The sequence below is a fragment of the Scardinius erythrophthalmus genome (genome assembly GCF_964197995.2).
Source record: "Scardinius erythrophthalmus genome assembly, chromosome: 14".
Taxonomy (NCBI): Eukaryota; Metazoa; Chordata; class Actinopteri; order Cypriniformes; family Leuciscidae; genus Scardinius; species Scardinius erythrophthalmus.
This window is the reverse complement of record NC_138234.1, coordinates 15,356,709-15,380,412: the sequence shown is the minus strand read 5'-3', so window position 1 is coordinate 15,380,412 and position 23,704 is coordinate 15,356,709. Positions and strand designations below refer to the sequence as shown.

General features: G+C 36.5%; 1 protein-coding gene across 1 annotated transcript in view; it reads right to left on the bottom strand.

Annotated features, from left to right (window-relative positions):
• Positions 1–1,085: 1,085 nt before the first annotated feature.
• The window catches only part of LOC308702142 (uncharacterized protein), a gene marked incomplete at its 3' end in the record, with an annotated part of 30,432 nt that continues 7,813 nt past the window's right edge, over positions 1,086–23,704 (bottom strand). Inside the window, exons 6-27 of the mRNA XM_081384809.1 lie at positions 22,873–22,957; positions 20,758–20,953; positions 18,841–20,656; positions 15,838–16,008; positions 15,368–15,541; positions 15,029–15,199; positions 14,712–14,882; positions 9,857–10,030; positions 9,516–9,689; positions 9,206–9,376; positions 8,620–8,793; positions 7,609–7,779; positions 6,872–7,045; positions 6,535–6,705; positions 5,985–6,158; positions 5,679–5,843; positions 4,440–4,613; positions 4,180–4,353; positions 3,447–3,620; positions 2,789–2,962; positions 1,418–1,579; positions 1,086–1,248 (exon numbers count right to left, since the gene is read on the bottom strand). Of these exons, the coding sequence (XP_081240935.1) occupies positions 1,086–1,248; positions 1,418–1,579; positions 2,789–2,962; positions 3,447–3,620; positions 4,180–4,353; positions 4,440–4,613; positions 5,679–5,843; positions 5,985–6,158; positions 6,535–6,705; positions 6,872–7,045; positions 7,609–7,779; positions 8,620–8,793; positions 9,206–9,376; positions 9,516–9,689; positions 9,857–10,030; positions 14,712–14,882; positions 15,029–15,199; positions 15,368–15,541; positions 15,838–16,008; positions 18,841–20,656; positions 20,758–20,953; positions 22,873–22,957 (5,353 nt within the window). The remainder of the gene's footprint in view (positions 1,249–1,417; positions 1,580–2,788; positions 2,963–3,446; positions 3,621–4,179; positions 4,354–4,439; positions 4,614–5,678; positions 5,844–5,984; positions 6,159–6,534; positions 6,706–6,871; positions 7,046–7,608; positions 7,780–8,619; positions 8,794–9,205; positions 9,377–9,515; positions 9,690–9,856; positions 10,031–14,711; positions 14,883–15,028; positions 15,200–15,367; positions 15,542–15,837; positions 16,009–18,840; positions 20,657–20,757; positions 20,954–22,872; positions 22,958–23,704) is intronic.

Below are 23,704 nucleotides of genomic sequence, written 5' to 3'. Positions count from 1 at the left end.
GCACTGAACAAAACCCCGTTTTTGAGTGATTTTGACTAACTAATTGGCCACTGAGTTTAAGAGATCAACAGACATGACTGTGTTTGGCTGCACACCTCAACACTGCAAAAAGAAACCTTTCACACTATCCAGAGCACAAACACAAACACACTGGAGTGTTTGACAAATCTGTTTCACCTGTATGCTTTTATTACAGTATAGACTGAAACCGTTGCTTTCATTTTATGGTAATTATAGCGTTAGCACCGTTTAGCACCTGAGATTCCATTCAGTCCTCTCTGGTCAAAGCATCATTGTCTTGCGTACAGAGTATAGTGTACAAAACACAACAAAACTCTTACCTTAATTTTTCTTTACAGAACTAAGAGAATATATATTTGGGTAGGCACAACTTACAATACAAAGTAACAAAATATATTCTGTAGCCTACATAAAATGTATGAGATATAAGCTACTGTATAATGGCTTAGTCTCTGAAAAGGTTTGCTTGAGTAATATTTACGTTTCTCGCCGTCAAGTGATGAGTCCGATGACGGCGACGTGTGGGAGGAAAGGATTTTTTTAGATGAATTCAATTACAACTGCCTTGAACACAAAGGACTGGTTAATGCTGAACTTCTGAAGCACAGGGAAGCTCCTTGTGCTTTATATTTTATAGCACTTTCATAGCTACATAGCACAATGTGCTTTATAAAAAGTAAAAACACACATCAAATACAACAGAAAATAAGAGCTTTACAGAATATGCAGACACACTTAAAACAAGCTCAAAATATTTCATTAAAGCAAAAAATGTAAAAGTACCAACTTTGCTCAGTAAACATTCAGCATTACTCATGTGTATGTCTCTATTAATGCTGCATTCCACCTGTATGCATTAGTAATCATTTAAATAGTAATGCATAAAAGTATAATAAACTAATATATAAAAATAAAACTAATGTAATTAATAACAATGTAATAAACTTCACTTTTGTTTGTTATTTGTTATGTATAACTGTAGAAATGACAGAGTGCTCTTCTCGAAGATTTCAAACTCATACAAACACTGATTTTGTTAGATTTTGGTTACAGACATCACATCATCACACATTTATTACAGTGCTGAAGTGAAGCTCTTCTGAAGATTCCTCATCTGATAGTGTCTGGTCCAGTCCTGGTGATTTCACAGGTTTCTGAGATTTAGATGTAAACCATAAACCAATGCAGTTTAGTCCGGCTCTGAACAGAGTCTGTTCGCTGTCGAGCCTGTAAGATCGAGGAATCAAAAGAGAAAATAATCTGTGTTGGCTAAATTGAATATATAAAAAAAGGAACTGAAATATAGTAATTAATAACAGATTACACTAACATTCAATTCCTGTAATCATATTAATTATGGTGTTAGCGTGACATGACAAAGACGATGTTTACTCACCTCAGGTTACAGTCTGAGTCGTTGAGGACTTTACTGAGCTGCTTCTTTGAGTTTCTTATCTTATTCTTATTCAGATCAAGTTCTTTTAAAAAATGCAATGCTTTGGTCTTAGCCAAAGTCTGAGCCAAACAAGCCACATCTGTAACGCCACAGTCATTTAGGCTAGAAAAAGACAGAGAAAGAGACTTTCACTTTAACCCTTAGAGTTAGAAATGAACTTTTTAAGGTGTGATCATATTTTGTCTTTGTCCAGCAGCTCCGATGCCTGCTTTCAATATAATAACCAGTTAGAACAAAATCAATAAGTGGCGAATAACATTCTTTTTAAAATGAGATTACACTATACTAATAATAAGCTCGAAATAACATTGACGTTAAAGGTGCACTATGTCTCTCTGAGAACAGAGTTTGTTGTTCTCTCACTCATTAAATACATTTTGTAAATTAACAATAAAAAGTTGCATTGTGTGGCTTTAAATCAATCACTGATAACGTTATTCAGATCCAGATGCAAGTGTAAGTGAAACCTTTTATGTATTGCAATTTTATTAGTCTACAGCAAGAACTATATTCATCCAAGTTTATCAACACGGAAAGCAGCAGCGGTTGTGTGCCTTAAGTTGAAGAGATTTTCAAGACACTTTATTTTACCCACATCCCTTTGCAGTTAAATTATTTTATTTGCAAAAACGTCTATTTTTTTCCTATGAATTTTGTTCAAGTCACAATCGGCACATTGTTTACAGTGGAATATATATATATATTTGGACCATGATTTCATGACAAATTATCAGAACAAAACCACTAACAACTTACTGACTTCTACTGCGAAATAATGACTTCTCTCTGAAATAGCTGAAAGGCATTTAGTTCCACTTTTCTATTACGTTCTGCCAAAAAAATGCATCATTAGCAATATTCTTTCATTGAAACTTGACCCTTTCAGTGTCACATTAGTCAAGGACCAAATGTCCATCTCTCATCATGGCATAAAATTGAACAACGAGCCTATAGCCTGAATATGTAATATGCATGAGCATGATGTCGCCGTTTTCACAAATTCACGTTTTTTGTAGTTTACACAGAGAAGACAACAGTAGTTTTCAAAAAGTGCTTTCAAACACCTAAAGTGCTTTGCCATGTAAATGAATGGCCAAAACGCAAAAATGTTTTCAGTTGAAAATGCTGTTGTGTAAATGGCCCCTTAGTTGGAGAGTTTAGCTTCACCTCTATTTAAACACACCTGAAGCAGCTAATCAAGGTCTTTGAGATTACAATAAACTTCCAGACAGTTGTGTTGGAACAGGTTGGAGCTAAACTCTGCAGGATGTTGGCCTCCAGGAGCACCTCTGTTAGACAAATGCTTCTCACCTCAATCTCTCCAGTTTACATTGTGAATCCTTCAGTACGCCACATAAGTGCTTCAGACCTTTGTTTTTTATTTTATTCCCACTCAGGTTCAGTTCTCTCAGGTGTGATGGGTTTGATTTCAGAGCTGAAGTCAGAGCAGAACAACCTTCAGATGTCATACCACAGTATCTTAACCTACGTTGGAAGAAATGAAACAAACAAACATTTTATTCTATAAAGGTATATCATCTTCATGGCAAAAAGACTAAAGTGAAAGATTTGCCACAAATATAATGTGCACTTGCGCTCTTTACAAGATATTGAGCATGAAGCCCCAATATATTGAGTATAAACTTAGTTTTTCACTCAGATGTAATAAGAAGTTCAAAACAGCGTTGTGGATGCTATTATACCCATGTTGTTGGATGCAGACTTTTCATGCAGCATTTAAGTATGTAATGCCAGATTCACACATTCTGAGTGTGTGGAGTTAAAGGCAGACTTTTTTTTTTAAACTCTCAACTTTACCTTAACCACAATAATATAAACTCAATAAACAAACTCAAGATTTCATTTGAAATCATGTCACATTATGTTCTTCCATTTTATTTTAAGTATATCAGGGTCTTAAAATGTCAGGTTAAACATGTTTTGATTCTTGTATGTGAATGTTACTGACCTCAATCTCTCCAGTTTACAGTGTGAATCCTTCAGTACGTCACATAAGTGCTTCACTCCTGCATTGTTTAGTTCATTCCCACTGAGGTCCAGCTCTCTCAGGTGTGATGGGTTTGAACACAGACCCAGAGTCAGGATGAGACACTGTTTCTCTGTAATACTGCATCCACACAAGCTGAAGACAGAAAGAGAAAAGAACCATGACTCAGATCCATGTTAAGTCTGGAAACTTAATTGTATAACCATAAGCAAATATAGGATAACTAGGATTTGAGAATGGTGCCATCTGCACTTGGATAAAAAAAATGGACAATACATTATTTGTGTAGATTAAGATATGATCAACTATATTGATAATTGAAAAAATTACATTTCAATGTACTATTTTTAATGTGGGAAAAACAAGGAAATTTGGTACATGAATCACAATTTAGTTGAGTGTAGTTCACCAACACTAAATAAAAATGTTTCTTAATAAAAGTAGATGTTGTCAAAAGTACTATTAGTGCTGGAAAAAACATATAATTCTGTCAAAATAATCTAGTATTATGCATGATATGCTAGTTTTTAGTCTGCTGTCACTTCTATCTCAGTTTACAGTAAATATTTTATCTGATTTCAGAATATGAAACATTGCTCTTTCTACTGACAAATACTGAATCATCACAAAATTAGCTAACAGCGTAATAAACTTTGATCACACTGTAAATGCTGCACAGTATAATGATACTAACTCTAGTTTTTCCAGCTTGCATTGTTTGTTCCTCAGTAGATCACAGAGGTTTTTCACTCCTGAGTCTCCTAGTTTATTCCCGCTCAGGTCCAGCTCTCTCAGGTGTGATGGGTTTGATTTCAGAGCTGAAGTCACAGCAGAACAACCTTCATCTGTCATATCACAGTATCTGAACCTACATGTACATGGGAAAAACTTTTCATTCTGATTCATGCAAATACCAAAACACTTGACTCTTTATTCTCTGTGAATGTTACTGACCTCAATCTCTCCAGTTTACAGTGTGAATCCTTCAGTACGTCACATAAGTGATTCACTCCTGTGTTTTTTAGTTCATTCTTACTGAGGTCCAGCTCTCTCAGGTGTGAAAGGTTTAAACACAAAGATGAACTCAAACTGAGACACTGTTTCTCTGTAATGCTGCATCCACACAGACTGAAGACAGAAAGAGGAAAATGAAATGACTCAGATATTTTGCCTTCACAATATGTTTGCCTTCAGAGCCGTATGTCTGTTGAACGTTTTGTCATTATGCTGTCAACATGTCAGGGTCTAGATTCAGGTTGTGTGTCACCTTGACCCCGCTATATTACCGTGGACGAATCTCACCCAGGGGTGTATGATGTGCATGGAGGAGGAGCATGCTTGTCAGTCATCGAGGGGGCAGTTTCCCAATTTCATCATTATTTGAAAAATTAAGCAAACATTTGGAACTTTACTACAGTAAAAATCTACACTTCTATAAGTTAAGAAAATATGAGAATTTATCATACGTTTGGGCCAGATTGCTGCCGTAGGGTGAAACAAGCTAAATAACGTGACTTCATGTCAGGTCAAAATCATGTTCTGACAACAATGGCCAGTAGATGGCTGAAGTGGTCTAAAGATTTAATGCTTAGAATACATTTGGATATTTATTTAAACATTATACAACTGTCATGTGCCATTTTTTTCAGTAACACTAACAGCAATAGACTGCCATTCATTTTATTCTTTCTCTGTGTCTGTAAGAGAGTGTGTGTGGGTGAGAATCTTGTGTTTAGTTGTATTCTGTCATCCTTTGGATGTTTTATAGTCTCACCCCATCATTTCTGTGTGTGTTCGTTTAACATTGTGGTTGGTAAATAGATTTTATTCAACGGATATTAAAATTGCTCATTCATAGGGTCTGTCCATTTTGACCATGAACAGCCAAGGTGCGACTTTTTTAATGATCACTTAGACTCATCGATTGAAGTCCATTTTTTTCTTCAGAGTGCATATCTAAAGTCTCCAAGTTTTGGACCACTTTAGAAAAAAAAAGAAAAAAAAAGTAAATGTGTCAAAAATTACCGAATTGCCTGGGACAGTTAAAGACACTTAATATAAAGAGTGATCAATGAGGAAAGGCCAGTAGGTAAAGTGCTATAGATGATGTAACTTGAATCATGTTGTCTTCAAATAAATACCTAAATAGTAAACTTTAATCACACTGTAGCCGCTGTAAAGTATGTTACTAACATTAATATTTCCAGCTTGAATTCTGGGTTCCTCAGCAGAGCACCAAGGTTTTCAACTCCTAGCTGATTTCCACTGAGGTCCAGCTCTCTCAGGTGTGATGGGTTTGATTTCAGAGCTGAAGTCAGAGCAGAACAACCTTCAGATGTCATACCACAGTATCTTAACCTACATTGAGAAAGAGAACCGGAAATAAGATAGACCAAGGAAGAGACATTCTTTTTATTTCACCACATCACAAAAAGCACAAATAATGTGAAGTTTTCACAAATATAATTTTGTAACTCATTATAGGTGAATGTTACTGACCTCAATCTCTCCAGTTTACAGTGTGAATCCTTCAGTACGTCACATAAGATTTTCACTCCTCTGTTTTGTAGTCTGTTCTCACTGAGGTCCAGCTCTCTCAGGTGTGATGGGTTTAATTTCAGAGCTGAAGTCAGGATGAGACACTGTTTCTCTGTAATACTGCATCCACACAGACTGAAGACAGAAAGAGAAAAGACAATGACTCAGATCATTGATGACCCACTAATGTTAAAGGTTTGAGTCTTATGACAATAGTTTGACATTTGAAAAAAAAATGTTGTCACTAATACAGCTCAGAATTCAGCATCATAAAGTGTATTTGTCAAAATATTCTACTGTAATTCTACAACCTGTTTTCTCCCTCTGTAATACCAAACCAACTAAAAAGTTTGATGTCACTTATTTCCTCAGAGCTCTTGGTAGAAAGCTTTTTAATTTTAATAAATCATTTTATTGTGGCTTTAATTCTGACAAATGAGAAAATAGTACTATCAACTACTGTATTACTATTAAACGTAACATAATATTTTACACAATGTAAAATACTCACGTCAGCGTGTTGAGTTGACAGTGTTTATCCTGCAGTAGAGCACAGATCTGATTCACTCGTGTGTCTCCTAGTTCATGTTCACTCAGATTCAGCTCTCTCAGAAGTAATGGGTTTCTACCCACAAGTCCAATCACATACTGACAGGCTTCATCTGCAGCAGGACCCAAAAACCTGCAGAAGAAGTGCATTGACACTACCTGCCATATAAACACTTATTTTCACAAGCTTGTGAAAGGGCCTTTAGTCATTTCAAAGCTTTTATGAATGTCTTTTGATCATTCTCCTTCATCTGTAATGTTTTAAGACTATTGAACGTTATTATTTTAATAACACTCACCTCAGTGTCTTCAGTTGACAGTTTGGATCCTGTAGTAAATCATTGAGCTCCTTCACTCCTGATTGTCCAGGATCATTTCCTGTGAGATCCAGCTCTATCAGGTGTGAAGGGTTTGATCTCAGAGCTGAAGCCAGAGCTTTATAACCTTCTTCTGTGATTCTGCAGTTTGAAAGTCTATAGAAAAAAAGAAAAAAATAATATATATATAAATAAATCAAATGTATTATATATTTAATATATATCATATTATATATTTAAGATTTTATATCAAAAAGGTTCAAATACATTTTATTTATTTTAGCTTCTGATCAGAGAAGAAAAACATAATTCATCATCCGAAAGAAGCATTAGACTGGAGTTTGATCTCAGTGGCCTATTTCACAAAAGTCTATCCAGGTAAATTTGAGCTTTGTGTGGAGCAAACTCCAGTTTTTCCGGTTCAAGAAGATGGATTGGTTGTTAGCGGTGTCCATCACCATGGTAACTTACATTGCACGGATAACCAGCTCTGAAACAGGTTTTATTCTGGGCAACAGATTGCAAATCAAAACTGGACCAATCATCTATGAGCAAAGTGACGTATCTGATGCACTAAAGTCTCTGCAGTTTAAACTGAAAGTTTTAGAGAAAATTATTATGCAAATTATTTATTAAATTTTTTTTATACTTATTGCATTACACAAACTAATATACTTCAAGATTTTAAACATACAATAATAAATGAACACAACACTCACATCAGTGAGTTGAGTTTACAGTGTTTATCCTGCAGTAGAGCAGAGATCTGATTCACTCGTGTGTCTCCTAGTTCATGTTCACTCAGATCCAGCTCTCTCAGGAGTAATGGGTTTTTACCCACAACTCTATTCACATACTGACAGGCTTCATCTGCAGCAGAACACAAAAACCTGTAGACAGGAGAAGAACATTGACATTCCCCACCATATAATGACTTATTTTCACAAGCATGTTAAAGGGCCAGTGTTCATTTTAAAGGTTTCATTATGATGGTTTAATTCTATAATTTAACATGGTTTTGAATCAACTCCAAAGTTTATGGTAACATCCTAAACCATTAAATGAAAATATAAACAATGATTTAAACAATTTTACAGTTAAAACAATACAAGTTTTGACAAAACCCCAAAGTTTAAAAATGATAAACCACACACTGCAGACTTTAAACCTTTTCTTAAGAAAATCACATAAATTAAATAATCAAATAAATGGTACATTTCAATGTCAGAATAATGAATTTTACTGAAAGGTGATGAGTTTCCAGGTATGGTTAATAAATTAATCTGTTAAGTTTATTGATCATAGATAAATCAATTTCAGCACATGTGTTCAGTAATCATGCGAGCAGATGGTGAAAACTTATGACATACATCAATCATATGACACTAGAGTGCACATTATAGCTTGTGCAGTGCACATATTTCAAAATTTGCTAAAAGTTGCTGAATAAATTTTAAAAGAAGCTAAATTAGTCTGAAAAACTGTAAAATTTTTGCAACAAAATTGCTAAATTGGCATCACTGGGGGGTGAGAGTAGCACCAGTAGCATTTATATTTATTTTTCTATTCTTAATGTTAGTGGTGTTAACATTTCCAATTAAAAAGTTATATGAAAGTTAATTTGAATGAAAATCAATTACTAAGATCTTTTAAAACTGACATCACTACTTCCAGATAAAGTTTTAAATCAATTGCAATATTAATTATTGCATTATACTGAGAACACTCACCTCAGTCTCTTTAGTTGACAGTTCTGATCCTGTAGTAAATCATTGAGCTCCTTCACTCCTGATTGTCCAGGATCATTTCCTGTGAGATCCAGCTCTATCAGATGTGAAGGGTTTGATCTCAGAGCTGAAGCCAGAGCTTTATAACCTTCTTCTGTGATACTGCAGTTTGAAAGCCTACAAAAAAAAAAAAAAAAAAAAAACGTGAATTAAAATTAACGTTGTGGTGTGCAAAATCTGAATCCATAAATTGAAAACATGAAAACCAGAATACATGATCAGATAAGCAGGTAAGACATAAGTTGTATTCTGTCATTAATATGTGAAGTGATTAATTGTAATTAATGGTCAGAAATAGTGTATTTTTTGCATATGTGTGGTCTGAGTTATAAATTGATTCACACTTACATTTTTCCAAGATTTAAAATACTGTTACTATAGGCCTGAATCTTTATGCAGTTTTTATTAGTATTGTATTTAGTTAGAGGTACCACTGTTATGAGGTTATTGATGACTTATGATTATGAGCATATTCTTGAAATATATAATATTTCTGTGATTGGTGTGGAGTTGAATGTAGTGTACTCACCTCAATATCTTCAGCTCACACACAGGATTCTTCAGTCCCTCACAGATCTCTTTGACTCCTGAGTCCAGCAGACTGCTGTTATCCAGATTCATCTCTTTTAGGATGGTTTTGGAAGAGAGAACAGTAGCTAGAACTGAACATCTTTTCTCTGTCAGCTCACAGTTATTCAGCCTAAACACAAAAACAGCATTATTTATTATTCAACACACATCAAATCAGCAGGTCTTCATATCTGCTCACAAATGTAGCTGACAGTCATTTATAATGAATAAACAGAGAAGTTTTAATGTCTATAATTATGTTCACTCACTTAATTTTCTCCACTTTGCTATGAGAGTCCATCAAAAGAGCAGAGAGCTTCTTCCCATCCAGATCTCCTAGTTTATCTTCACTCAGATCCAGTTCTGTCAGAAGTAATGGACTTGTACCCAGAACTTCAAAGAGATACTCACATGCTTCCTCTGCAGCAGGACTTTTTAAAAACCTACATGAGGTAGATATTTTAAAGAATAATAATTTTATGTATTTTGCAATTCTACAATAGTAGAATGCATAATTAGTTCAAATTATTGATGTAATTATGTTATGCAACTTGTGTGGGAAATGAAAAGCAGTTGTACATAAGTTTTAAAAAAGTAAAGCTTTAATTACCTGATAGTCTTCAGTTGATTATGTCCATCCTGAAGTAAATCATTGAGCTCCTTCACTCCTGATTTTCCAGGATAATTTCCTGTGAGATCCAGCTCTATCAGGTGTGAAGGGTTTGATCTCAGAGCTGAAGCCAGAGCTTTATAACCTTCTTCAGTGATACTGCAGTCTGAAAATCTACAGAAAATATAAAAATATAATTTTTTTATTACATAATCCCATTGGGGAAACTGCTTTTTTATTGAAAATTTGGGCACCGTTGGTTTTAAGGCCAGCGGCGGAACACAAATAAAAGGGAACAGAAGATTTTCCACAGGGCCCTCTTCCAGGGGAGTGAGCGGTGCGGTCACCGTCTCCTGGTGAGCATCCCATCCATCTCTGGGTTTTCCGTCCTAGGGCCGCTTACCCCTGGCTTTGCCACCCTTCTCGGACGGGGCCTGGATGGGCGGGGCGGCCTGCCTGCGACTGGCTCCACGGCGTCGTTTAGGTGGAGGCTGCTGCTGCGGCGCGGGAGCAGGGGAAGGACGCCTCCGGCGACGAGCAGACTGAGGGGCCGTGGGCGGTGGGGTGGAGGCAGCAGCTGACCGCCAAGGCAGGATGTCCTTGATGGCCTCTATCTGCTTTTGTTGTACAGCCGAGAACTGCTGGGCGAAGTTCTCGACCGCGTCACTGAAGAGGCCAGTCTGGGACACGGGGGAGTTAAGGAACCGGAGCTTGTCGGTTTCCCTCATCTCGGCCAGACACAGCCAGAGATGACGTTCCTGGACCACCAAGGTGGACATCGCATGACCCACTGACCGCGCGGTGACCTTCGACACACGAAGCGCGAGGTCTGTTGCTGTACGAAGTTCTTGGAGAACCTGTGGATCATGACCATCAAGGGTGGTGAGGGAGGAGAAGCCACCGAGACGGTTTCTGGCAGTGAAAGGTGCCATCCACGTCCCTGTAAGCTCCTCGTGCACTTCTGGGAATAAAGGCACTGGGGTGGGTTGCTGAGAACCAGCGTGCGCCACCCTGAGATAACAATCGTCCAGCCTCGAGGGCTCGGGACACGGTGGAGGGTTCCACACGGGCCCGATCCTGTTGGCGGCCCGGGAAAGCATGGCCATCATCTCCCGGTCTGACTCGGGTACTGCTGGTACACCTGAAGGAGGCAGCAGCGCCGATTCGTCGTCCGCGGAGGGGTCTGACCCACCCTCTGATGCAGCGATCGACATCTGATCATCGCGGGGAGCACCAAATGAAACGACTGGTACACACCTCGAGGATGGTCCTGCACGTTCCATTGGTGGCTCAACTGGCTGCGGACCGTGAGAGGGATGAGGTTTCCTAGGGGGTTGGTTCCCCGAAGGAAGCGCGTTCACCGTAATCCTCAGGTCACCCGTGTCACTGCCCGAAGAAAGCCTCTGTGGAGGGTTGGATCGAGGCAGAGGCACGGGGACTCCGCCCCTTTGCAGGAACGAGAGTCTTGACTGCAGCTCCACGATGGTCATCTTCCCACAATGGGTACATAACTCATCCACAAAAGCTGCCTCAGCGTGCTCGAGGCCCAGACACACGAGGCAGCGATCGTGACCATCCCATGACCCCAGGTAACGACCGCATCCAGAAACACACAGATAGAAAGTCATCTTTAAAAAGAAAAAAGCTCTTTTAGGGACTGCTCTCACTGGTGCTGGAGCACGCAGGGGAGCGGCCATTGCGAACACAGACAGGAATGTGCACCAGTCTGTGCGCTGTCTCTTTCTCACTGGCAGGTTACTAGCAGTAAAAACAGCTTTTGAGCACTCTCACCGGCACACCTTACCAGCTGTTAAAACAGCCTTTTTGTTTTGCTCAAAAAGAAAAAGAAAACAGAAAGAGAGAGAGAGAGAGAGAGAGAGAGAGAGAGAGAGAGAGAGAGAGAGAGAGAGAGAGAGAGAGAGAGAGAGAGAGAGAGAGAAGAGACCGCTCGCACTGATGGGATGGAGAGGTCCAGATGAAGAGGTCCAGAAAAGCTTACAGTTTTCACACTCTGTAGAAAGCATCGAAGTGCTTGGCTCCGAATCAAAAAGCTAAAGTGCAATCACACCTGCTGCTCATTATATACCCGTGCGACGTGGTTGAGCAGCTGATGCAAATAATTGCACGCCAATGTGCATTGGCTCGTTAAGTTTCACTCGAAGTAGATTGGCCTCTCTAGCGAGATTCCTATTCGACGGTCTCGACGTGGCGTTTTTTTTTTTTCTGCTTTCAACCCTGCTTGCTCTTCAACTCTGCTTCGTGTATTCTCAAAACGGTCCATCTACAAAATCATAGCAGAGCATTTATCTTCAGCTGGGGAAATTCGAGACTAATATTAGTAAACTTGTCTCTTTTGAAGATCAGACTCATTGCCAGTCACTGCCTGAAGTAAAAGAGGGCTGCCCACTCTCACGCATTGACCGCGAGACTCACGCAATTGTCACTTTTCACACGCTCTCACGCCACACATCCATTTTCTCACGCAACTTACCGAAATGTATATTCCTCATACATAATATCGACCAATCAGTGTTTTTCAACCGCGCAAAGAGGTCAATATACCAGCTGGAGAACAATTGTGTCACATAACATTTACCTCAAGAAAGCCATTTAACCCTCTGGGGACCAAAAACGCGCCCGCGCGTTTTGCTCGTTTTTTTTTTTTAGCAATGAAAATAAACACTAAATGCTCTGTTAATTTTGATCTTTCATTTTCGTGTAATACATCAATCGATCCTGTTCAGTTTCTATTTTTTTTCTGTATACTCACAATAAAAATAAAGTGTTTTGCTTTTTGACAAATAAAGAAAAATTAAGATGATGCGATTTCTGCCTTCTCTCTGTCAGTAAACTCCCGTTTGAAACGCGTTCGAAAATGATCTATAACTCCGCGAAAATTCAGTCAAACAGGCAAACAGACCCACGGGCATAAAGCTTGAGATCGCATCTTTTAATTGAAGTCATTTATATAAAAAACAAATATTCTTAGTTTCTGTAATCTGTATACAAAGAGAGCGACTCCAGTCGAGCTCATTACGAGATGATTCACAGTAATTTGACCACTCCCCGGAGAGCGCGCGCTATTCAAATGCAAATTCCGAGAACCATTTCAGTCTGTGAAACGCCCACATCAGCTGTAAACAAAGCGCGTCGCGAGTGAGACATTATCCTTTATGGAGAAAAGTTTCCACAGTGCTGATGAGGAGAAATATCTCCTGATATGAGCAGCAGATCGTGCTGAGGAGTGAGGTAGGCTGTTTTCTTTTCTCAAGTGTGGAATAACGTTATGGAATAACGTTAGTGTAGGCCTATAAACCGCAAAAAGATGAATCGCATTTCTATAATATGACTCGTGTTTCTGTGAGATGAATGAAGGGTACATATTTGTAAAGAGTGTTTAGCCTAAATATGAATCGCGTGTCTGTGTGTGAAAGAATAAACTGCTTTGCCATAGCCTACTGAGATGAGTAAAAATCGACTGGAATATGTTGAAATAAAATGTATTTGTATAAGCAACGTAAATTAACATTTATATGCCCTGATATTTCAATAAAACAACGTTAGTCAGGCGTTAGTCACACTATTTTTGTCAAAATAAAGTCATAGACTAAGATGTTAGATGTTCCAATGTTGGCTATTTTCAAACTAATGAATACATATGATAAAATGTAGGCCTATAATCTTTTTTTTTCTACAAAGAAAGAGTACACTTGAAATATTGTTGAAATTGTAATTATTGTTGTAATTGTAACATTTTTAATAAAATAGCTAAACATATTTACAAGATAGATGTAAGCGAAATCTTAAATGGTCAATATAAGTATTCTTCTAAATACATTGTCCTTGCATTGTGGCTCAGTCAGTGTCACACCTGAATGAATGGCTAATTAGGCTATGCAGAGTCATTATGCAGAGTGGGTGGGACACTGTAATCTAAGGTGTAAACTACTCCTCCCCCTCGCATATTGGCTTTCCAAGCAAAACCTGTTTTACACCATTTAAATCAATGTATTTTTTTTGTGAACGATAAAGCAAGACTATTTTCACATAATTTTGAAGCCAGTACTCAAAGGTACAACATCAATTAGACAAAAGTCTTGTGGACACATATTTAATATGTGTTTTGTGGTCTTAATTTAGCCACTTTCATTTTTATTTTTTCCAATAACCACGCATAAACATTATTCTCTTAAAAATACAAACATCTACATACACGTTGCCCGCATATTTTGGTAGCCCTGTTTGTGCTATATAGAGTGATTTTACACCTTTGCCATTAACATGTTTATAAATAACTGAAAAAAGCACAAATTTCAAGGCATGTCAGAACATCTCAAGGGCTCCAAAAACACCTTGGTCCCCAGAGGATTAATGACCATGATATAGCATGTTATTTTGGCTAGAAAATAGAGCTATAGAGAGTATTTTGCTAATTATGTGTAGGCCTACTATTTTACATATTTTTTATATTTTTTACTTATATTATTAAATACAGTTGTTATTATGATAAAAAAAAGCACAATATTTAATTCAAATTTTTTTTTGTATTACATTTTTACTGCCGACGGTGGCTCTCCCTTCCAAGCAATTTACTAGCGTTGCCATAGGAACGCTTCGGCTTTTGCCACCCGGAAGAACGTCTATTACTGTTGTGACGTCATGGTGAATTGTCGTATTGTGTAGTAAAATAAAAAATATATTTCAAATAATTTTTTGGTAAGTGAAGAAAACATAATACACCATTACTGCTGAAGCAGATAAATCTTTCTCATTTCTTTAGTTTTCAAGAGGAATCTAACTTTAAACAAAATAAAATGTATTTGATAGTTTAAAACGGTTAATTTAAATCACTCACCTGAGTTTCTCCATTGTGCAGTTTGTATTCTCTAATCCATCCTGGAGTTTCCTCACTCCTGAATCCTGCAGATTATTGTTGCTCATGTCAAGCTCTTTCAGACTGGAGTTTGATCTCAGGACTGTAGCGAGAGCTGAACAGCTTTCCTCTGTTAGACCACAATTACGCAGCCTAAAATGTTGAAGAGGAGAGAGAGAATTTACAAACATAAAGTACTTGATGACAACATTAAATGATTACTGAGAATAATTGTGCTTTGGCCATCTGATTTCTTTAAGATACTAAAATATGTAATAATAAATGAAAGCAATACTCACTGGAGTGTGTTGAGTTTACAGTGTTTATCCTGCAGTAGAGCTGCGATCTGATTCACTCGTGTGTCTCCTAGTTCACATTCACTCAGATTCAGCTCTCTCAGGAGTAACGGGTTTTTACCCACAATTTCAATCACATACTGACAGGCTTCATCTGCAGCAGGACCCAAAAACCTAGAGACAGAGGATGTACATTACATTATCTATGACGACTTATTTTCACAAGCTTGTGAAAGAGCCTTTAGTCATTTTAAAGCTTTTATAAATGTCTTTTCATAGTTAAATAATCTTTCAGGTAAAGTTTTAAAACTATTTGACTAAATTATTTGTAGGAACATTTACCTCAGTGTCTTCAGTTGACAGTTTGGATCCTGTAGTAAATCGCTGAGCTCCTTCACTCCTGATTGTCCAGGATCATTTCCTGTGAGATCCAGCTCTATCAAGTGTGAAGGGTTTGATCTCAGAGCTGAAGCCAGAGCTTTATAACCCTCTTCTGTGATACTGCAGTCTGAGAGTCTACAGAAAATACGTTTTTAATAATAATAATAATAATAATAATAATAATAATAATAATAATGTTTTTATATAATGAATGTAATTGAAAAACTAAAATTGTTAAACCCTATATTGTATCATAAAAAAACAAGTTTAGAAATTGTTAGTTCCTCATCAGGATAGTTCATTAAAAAACAATTAATCATAACTGCTGACAGAAGAAAAATCTTCCCTTTCTATTACATTTACTAGAGTAATTTCAAGAGAATATTTTTTATCATTTAAAAGATAAAAATCTGTTTATTTAATCTACTTACCCAAGTTTCTCCAGTTTGCAGTTTGAAATTTCTAATCCATTCTGTAGTTCCTTCACTCCTGAATCCTGCAGATTATTGTTGCTCATGTCAAGCTCTTTCAGACTGGAGTTTGATCTCAGGACTGTAGCGAGAGCTGAACAGCTTTCCTCTGTTAGACCACAATTATGCAGCCTAAAATTATCAACAGGAGAGAGAGAATTTACAAACACAAAGTATTTGATGTTACCATTCAGTGATTACTGAAAATCATTGTGTTTTGGTCACCTGATTTCTTTAAGAAACATTAAATGTGCCATAATAAATGAACAAAATACTCACGTCAGTGTGTTGAGTTTACAGTGTTTATCCTGCAGTAGAGCAGAGATCTGATTAATTTGTGTGTCTTCTAGTTCACGATCATTCAGATTCAGTTCTCTCAGGAGTAACGGGTTTTTACCCACAATTCCTCTCACATACTGACAGGCGTCACTGGCAGCAGGATTTAAAAACCTGCAGAAGTGAAGTCGAAGAACGATTCAATTAAATTCCCAACTAAAAGTGGTGTACGAAAAAAGAAAAATTTAATGCTAAAAACCCTAATGGTCTGCTTTTATTATTTAATATATTAATATAAGTTACTGGGATAGTTCACCCAAATATCTAAATTCTGTTATCATTTACTCACAACAACAGCTTGTTGTATTACTGAAATTATGTTTCTGTAAAAATAATTAGCATGCATTTTGCTTATCACGTCTCACCTCAGTGTCTTCAGTTGACAGTTTGGATCCTGTAGTAAATCATTGAGCTCCTTCACTCCTGATTGTCCAGGATCATTTCCTGTTAGATCCAGCTCTATCAGGTATGAAGGGTTTGATCTCAGAGCTGAAGCCAGAGCTTTATAACCTTCTTCACTGATACTGCAGTTTGAAAGTCTAGAACAGGAATGAACATCAGAAAATGTAACATTTAGATGATTAATCGGTTATTCTTGAATTTACCTGAATATTAAATCATAAAAGAAACTGAATTTTGCTCTTTACACAAATTAATTCAAACATATTTTCAAACAAAAACTCTTGACTGAATATGGAGGCAAACAAAAGGCCCAGAGGCCTTTAATATGTTAGACATCAACTCACTTGAGTTTCTCCAGTTTACAGTCTTTTTTTAGACCATCAGAGAGCAGCTTTACTCCCAAATCCTGCAGATTATTATTGCTCAGGTCAAGATCTTTCAGACTGCTGGAACCTGAACTGAGAACTGAAGCCAGAGCTGAACAGCTTTCCTCTGTTACTGCACACTGGCTGAGTCTGGAAATAAATAGCTTGTCAATGTATACACATAGAAAAACAAAAAACAAATGCAAAATGGACGAGTCATATGAACGTACAGTCTGGACTACAAATTGCTTCTTGATGAGTATATTAATCTTAATCATTACCATTTCCACATGGTTTTACGTTTTTTATGGTTTCATGCATTTTAAATGTCTCCTGTGACCACATATGTTCAGATTTCGTCAAGACACCCCTCTTATTTAGTCACACTCTACATGATTTTCATTACTAGTAAATTCAAGTTTACATTAACTTAATAGATAGTATTTCAATACATTATTTAACACCCATTTTAAAAAGAATATCTCAAACAAGTCAAATACCTCAGTATCTCTAATTTACACTTTATATTCTTCAGTCCAGTGCAGAGCAGCTTCACTCCTGAATCTTGCAGATTATTATTGTTAATGTTCAGCTCTTTCAGATTGGTATCTGATCCAAGAACTGTAGCCAGAGCTGAACAGCTTTTGTCGGTTAAGTGACAATCATTCAGCCTATAAGGAAAATATCAAAATATCAAATAAGATTGAATACATACAATATATTTGCTGAATACAAATATTAAATATATTTTTCATGTATTATTTTTAGATTTATGGTAAATACACTCGGAGGATGGTGGACTACAGTGACATTTCATCTAAACTTTAAGACTATTTTGAATATTCTGCTAGATAAAAATAACAAGCATGCTTGAAGAAAAAAAAAAATTTAGAGATTGTAGCTTTAATGGAAAGGTGTTTCATTTAAAGCCATTAAGTGTATTTCGAGTGTGTGCTTGTGTATTGTAGCTAGCCATAATCATCGTAATGAGTGTCTTGAGGTGGAGAATCTGGGGGTTATTGACTTGAAATGGGTGACATAAATTTTGTAGGTTTACATGTTGCGCTTTTTTCTCTGTTAAACTAAAGTACACAATTTGTTAAAAAAAAATAAACTTTCTCAGTAATAAATAAACAAATTCAATAAATATTAGTACTGCACTGAACTGCATTCTTTAAAAACAATCTTATATTTTAACTGAACTATATAAGAGTTAACTTCATATGGACATATTACATAAGTACATAGACAACATGCCAATTCGTTCTTCATAAGTATAACACATATTTACATTTAGAGCCAGATTTACTAAACAGGGCAAACTAACATGAGAGCACAATCCCATAAAAGCGCACTTGAGAGTGGAATGTTCTGAGCTTGATCTACTGACGACAAACAAATGAAAGAACACAGATGCAGCCAGATCGTTTCCATAATGACCAATGCAATCTACTAAGAGCAGTGCAAATTAGCGTCTTATTTAAGACATGCTTTTTTGGGGCGGTAAATAACGTCGCATGTACCAGTAAATTGACTAGCGTAAACCTTAGTATATCGCATTGTGTGATTCATTTTACTTTCCTCCCATAAATTTTGAGTTTGAAAGGGAAACTTCTACAAATGGATATGCAATAAGGTCGGCCACAAAAATAACCCTGTCAGCGCCTTTTCAGCGCTAATTTTTCACTGCTTGTCTTTAGTGAATCCTGACAGTAGTTTTTAATGCCAAAAGAGGGGTTGCACTGACGCAAGCTGTCAGTAAATCTGGCCCTTGGTTTTGATTGAAAATTAACTATAAATAGATTTTAATAAACATACTTTTTAGATGAGAGCAAAGTTTTTATTTTATTAAATGACTTACAGAGCTGTTTTGGAGGTTTTGACGACTTCCAGTAGTCTAAAGAAACACTCTTCTGATTTTTTGAATTTCTGTTGGTCAAACTCCTCCATCTCCTCCTCTGACGTCAACAACACAAAGGCAACAGCAGACCACTGGGCAGGTGAAAGATCAGCAGATGAGAGACTTCCTTTGTTCAGTTGGTTTTGAATCTCTTTCACCAGAGTTTGGTCGTTCAGTTCATTCAGGCAATGAAACAGATTGATGGATCTCTCTGGAGACATATCATTGTCTAATTTCTGCTTTATGTACTGAACTATTTCATTGTAGCTCTGGTCACTGCCATTTTGCTGTGTCAACAGACCATGTGAAAATGGACGATTAGACTGGAGTGACAGACCGAGAAGGAAGCGAAGGAAAAGATCCAGTTGTCCAGTGTCACTCTCGAGCGCCTTGTCCACTGCAGTCTTGAGCAAATGAGTCATGGTTTCATTTTTGTTTTCCTCTTCTGCAGACTCTTGATTAAACACACTTTTCTTGTTGATGTCTAGAAACAGATGTGCATAAAGGGCTGCAATAAACTCTTGAATGCTCAAGTGAACAAAGCAGTACATGGTACCAAAAATTATCCCTGTTTCCTCCTTAAAGATCTGGGTACACATTCCTGAGTACACTGATGCTTTGGAGACATCAATACCACAGGATTCCAGGTCTGTGTCATAGAAGATCAGGTTGTTTCTTTCCAGCTGTTGAAATGCCAGTTTCCCTAGTGAAAGGATGGCATCTCTATCCCAGGAAACATCATACTTTCGTTTGCTCTGCTGGATCTGAAAGCTGAGAAAGTGGGTGTACATTTGTGTCAGAGTCTTGGGAGTGTCTTCAGTATTTGATTCCTGCAGTGTTATGGAGGTGTCATCAGTCTGATTGATTTTCAGATCATTATTTATTTTCTTCTCCAAAATGTTCTGAAGAACAGTGGCTGAAATCCAGCAGAAGACTGGGATGTAGCACATGATAAAGAGACTCTTTGATTGTTTAACAAGATCAACAATTTTGTTTGCCATAGTCTCATCTGTGAATCTTTTTTTGAAGTACTCCTCCTTTTGAGCATCATTGAATCCTCGTATCTCTGTCACACGGTCGATACAGTCAGGAGGAATCTTACTGGCAGCTTCTGGTCTGGTGGTGATCCAGATGAGAGCAGAAGGAAACAGATTTCCCTTGATGAGGTTCGTCAGAAGAACATCCAGGGAGGCTGGTGACGATACATCACGCCAAGTCTCATTGCCCTCAAAGTTTAGAGGAAGTCGGCATTCGTCCAATCCATCAAGGATGAACAAGACTTTAAATTTATCATTTCTTGCAAGGTTCAGTCCTTTTATCTCTGGGAAAAACTGACTTATAAGGCTCATCAAACTTTGTTCTTCTTCCTTTAAGTTCATCTCTCTGAATGGAAGAGGAAATATGAAGCTGATATCTTGATTTTCTTTTCCTTCGGCCCAGTCCAGAACAAACTTTTGCACAGAGACAGATTTTCCAATGCCAGCAACTCCTTTTGTCAGTACAGTTCTGATCTCCTTGTCTTGTTCAGGTGCTTCAAACAAATTTGTGCATTGAACTGGTATCTCTTGTGAGTCTGCACTCCTGAAAGCAACCTCAATCTGTCTGACCTCATGTTCAGTATTGACCTGTTCACTACAACCCTGAGTGATATAGAGATCTGTGTAGATGTTATTTAGAAGAGTGGAGTCGCCATGCTTTGCAATTCCTTCAAACACACATTGATACTTCCTCTTCAGGTTACATTTTAGCTGTCGCTGATGAATGAGGACAAGCTCATCTAAATACACAAACAGGAACAAAAACACAAAGGGATTTACCCTTTTTTCTCTTAAAAATATAAGAGTGACAATATGTCAGATTATGTCATGAGCATCTTACCTTCTAGAGACTCTGCAAGGTCATCGTGCTTCATATCTCTCAGGAAGTAGAGCGTGATATCAAGAGCTGCTTCTTTGATACTACACATGCCCTCATTGAAGTCCTGCACAAAGTATTGTGTGTTCTCCTTTTGTAATATTTTCTTAAACTTTTCCAGCTCATTTTTCAGAAATACGATTAATTTGTTCTCAAGATCCTAAAAGTATGTAAAAAAAGTAGAAAAAATTAAACATATGCTTATTCTTATTAATATAAACAATTAGACAAGCAGCAAATACATTAATGAAGTTGTGCTTGTGAGACATTTAACTACAAATGAATATAACGTAAAATAGACAAAACTAGTTCATTTTTAATAATAATAGTCTATTTTTATTTGATACATTTGTGAGATTAAAAACACAACATAAAATTTTTGGTGTTCTAAAATGAAAGCTGCTCAAAACCAAGATTAAATATGAATAAACAGTAAAGTATAGAAATAGAGATTTTTAGAACATCAGTTAGCATGAAATAAAAACTATTGAAGTAAAAATTATTATAAATATCTTTATTAACACTCTGGGGTCGACGAACGTGCCAACACATTTTGGTGGATTTTTTCCACATAGCAGCAAAATCAACTTAAAATACTCAATCATTTTTTGTCATATAGAAACAAGTAATACATCATTCAAAACTGATCAGGGTCTACTTTTATCTGTGTACACTCAAAATAACAACAAAACTCTGTGCTTTTGTAAAGTAAAGAAAACAAACAGCATTTCTATCTTTTTATTCAGCTACAACAATAACTGCATTAGAGGTTTCCTGGAACGTCATAAGTTACTTCTGTGAGACTTATTAGGACTTTCTGCGCGAGTGTGCCCTTCAGTTTTCAGTATGAATGAAACATACATAACGTGTTTTTAGTGCTTAATAATGTTCATACCACCCTATTTTTTTTTTTTTTTTTAAGTAAACGTATGATAATCCATATCATTTTCTATACTGAAGTGTTCCTTTTTAATTATTTATTGTTATAGTATTTCCCATAAATTAAAAGTGTTTTGTAAAGTAAATTTTAATTACAATATTATTATATTTATTCTTAAATAATGTATTTTTTATTTAATAATGAAATTGTGTTATTACTATAGTAATAATTTTTTTTTTTTATATTTCTATTCAGTACTAACAATAATATAAATCATACCGATCTATAAGCACCATTTTTTTGGGCCAAATTGTGCATCCCTATAAGTAGGCACAACAAACCTGGTGTTCTTTGTCTTTTTTTTTTTTTTATGTTTAATTGCAAATCACAATTTTAACCAGAAAGGTCGCAATTAGAACTCCTCCCTAAATCGTGCAGCACTACTTGCACCTGATATCAAAATGTTCCCAGTTTTTTTTACAGGGACCAGATGCCACTGGTGAGTCCTGCAGACTCAAACTTTCAAACAAGTCTCTTTAAACTGATTTACTCGGATGACATGGTAAAAGACAGGTATGTTGAACAGAAAATGTTTCAGGAATGGCACAAAGGTCTGACTTTTCAAGTCTCTGTGTTTAGATCAGTGTGTTGAATAACGTGACACACCAATATTCATGATGATCAACAGCTCAAATATATGTCTTACAAATTTTAAATCAATATATTGTTTTATGTGAATGAGGTGGCAGGATTTTCACATCTTCACATCTTTCACATTTCACATTTGAAGCAAACATTCTAGGCTACAAGATCTAGTTCCCAAATGTTTTGTAAACAAATATTCAGTATGGGTTTTAAGGCCTTATTTCATTGACTTATTTTTTCCCCCACAAACCCAGCATAAACTTAATTTTCTCAAAATTACTAACTTTTACATACATGCTGCTCACACTTTATTGTAGCAGAGGACAGTGTAATCAGACTTTAGCCATGAAAATATTATGAGTAACAAAAATAAGCATTAATATGGCAGGGCATGTCAAAACACCAGAAAACACCTCAGACCCCAGAGGGTTAAAAGAGAAATGTTAATTAGCAATATTTATATTTTTCAAAATAACACAAATACACAGTTTTTCAATACCATATTCATGTTTGTTATAATCTAAATATCAAAAAATTATGAATTTCTTTCCTACCTGGAAGATCCAGAGGCGATTTTCACTGAACTCCTTACGGAGGCGGTACTTCTGGAATTCTGAGTTTGATTTCTCATATTGAACCCTGTTAGCAAAATAAATTTGGCCAGTGTTTGCAGTAAATTAAAATACAATGCTGTGTTTCCAGAAAACATTTTAATATATCCAAAGCAATCTGAGGATAAAAGTACTTTGTGAACAAATATGTGGTGCTGAGAAGCAGCTTCATACGCAATACAAGACTATTCTTGAGATTAACATTAACAGTGGGATTTTTTTCTGTTGGGGTGTAAGCAATTATTATTTTGTAACTCAACATGAAGGCAAGCATAAATGTCCTTGATCATTTCACCTTGACGAAAGTGCAACACATCAGTGTCATCAAGAACAAGAGACAGAGAAGACAATTGCCAAAACCAACATTATCACACAATTCACACAACAAAAGATTTATTTTTAGCTACACACATTTCCTCTTCAGCCTGCTAATGCTAACTGGGTCTAAAGTAGTTAAACTTAAATTTTTGTTCTGTTTGCAAGGCACTAATTTTACTTACAAGAAATGTTCAATATGATTAATATTTTCATCTTTATATGGGTCACTGAACATGGCCAAACTCGATTCAGAAGATTAAATCACATATCACATTTAAAAAGCAGGGATGAAAACTCATCAGGGGTGAAAAAGGTAATCAAGATGTGAACCATTCAATTAAGATTCTGTTGTTTTCAGTGCGATTAGCTTTTGCCCACTTTCGCAAGCAACATAAATAGGCTACTGTAACATGCATTCCATTTAATTACACAAGTAACATACAGTAAGTCAATTTTA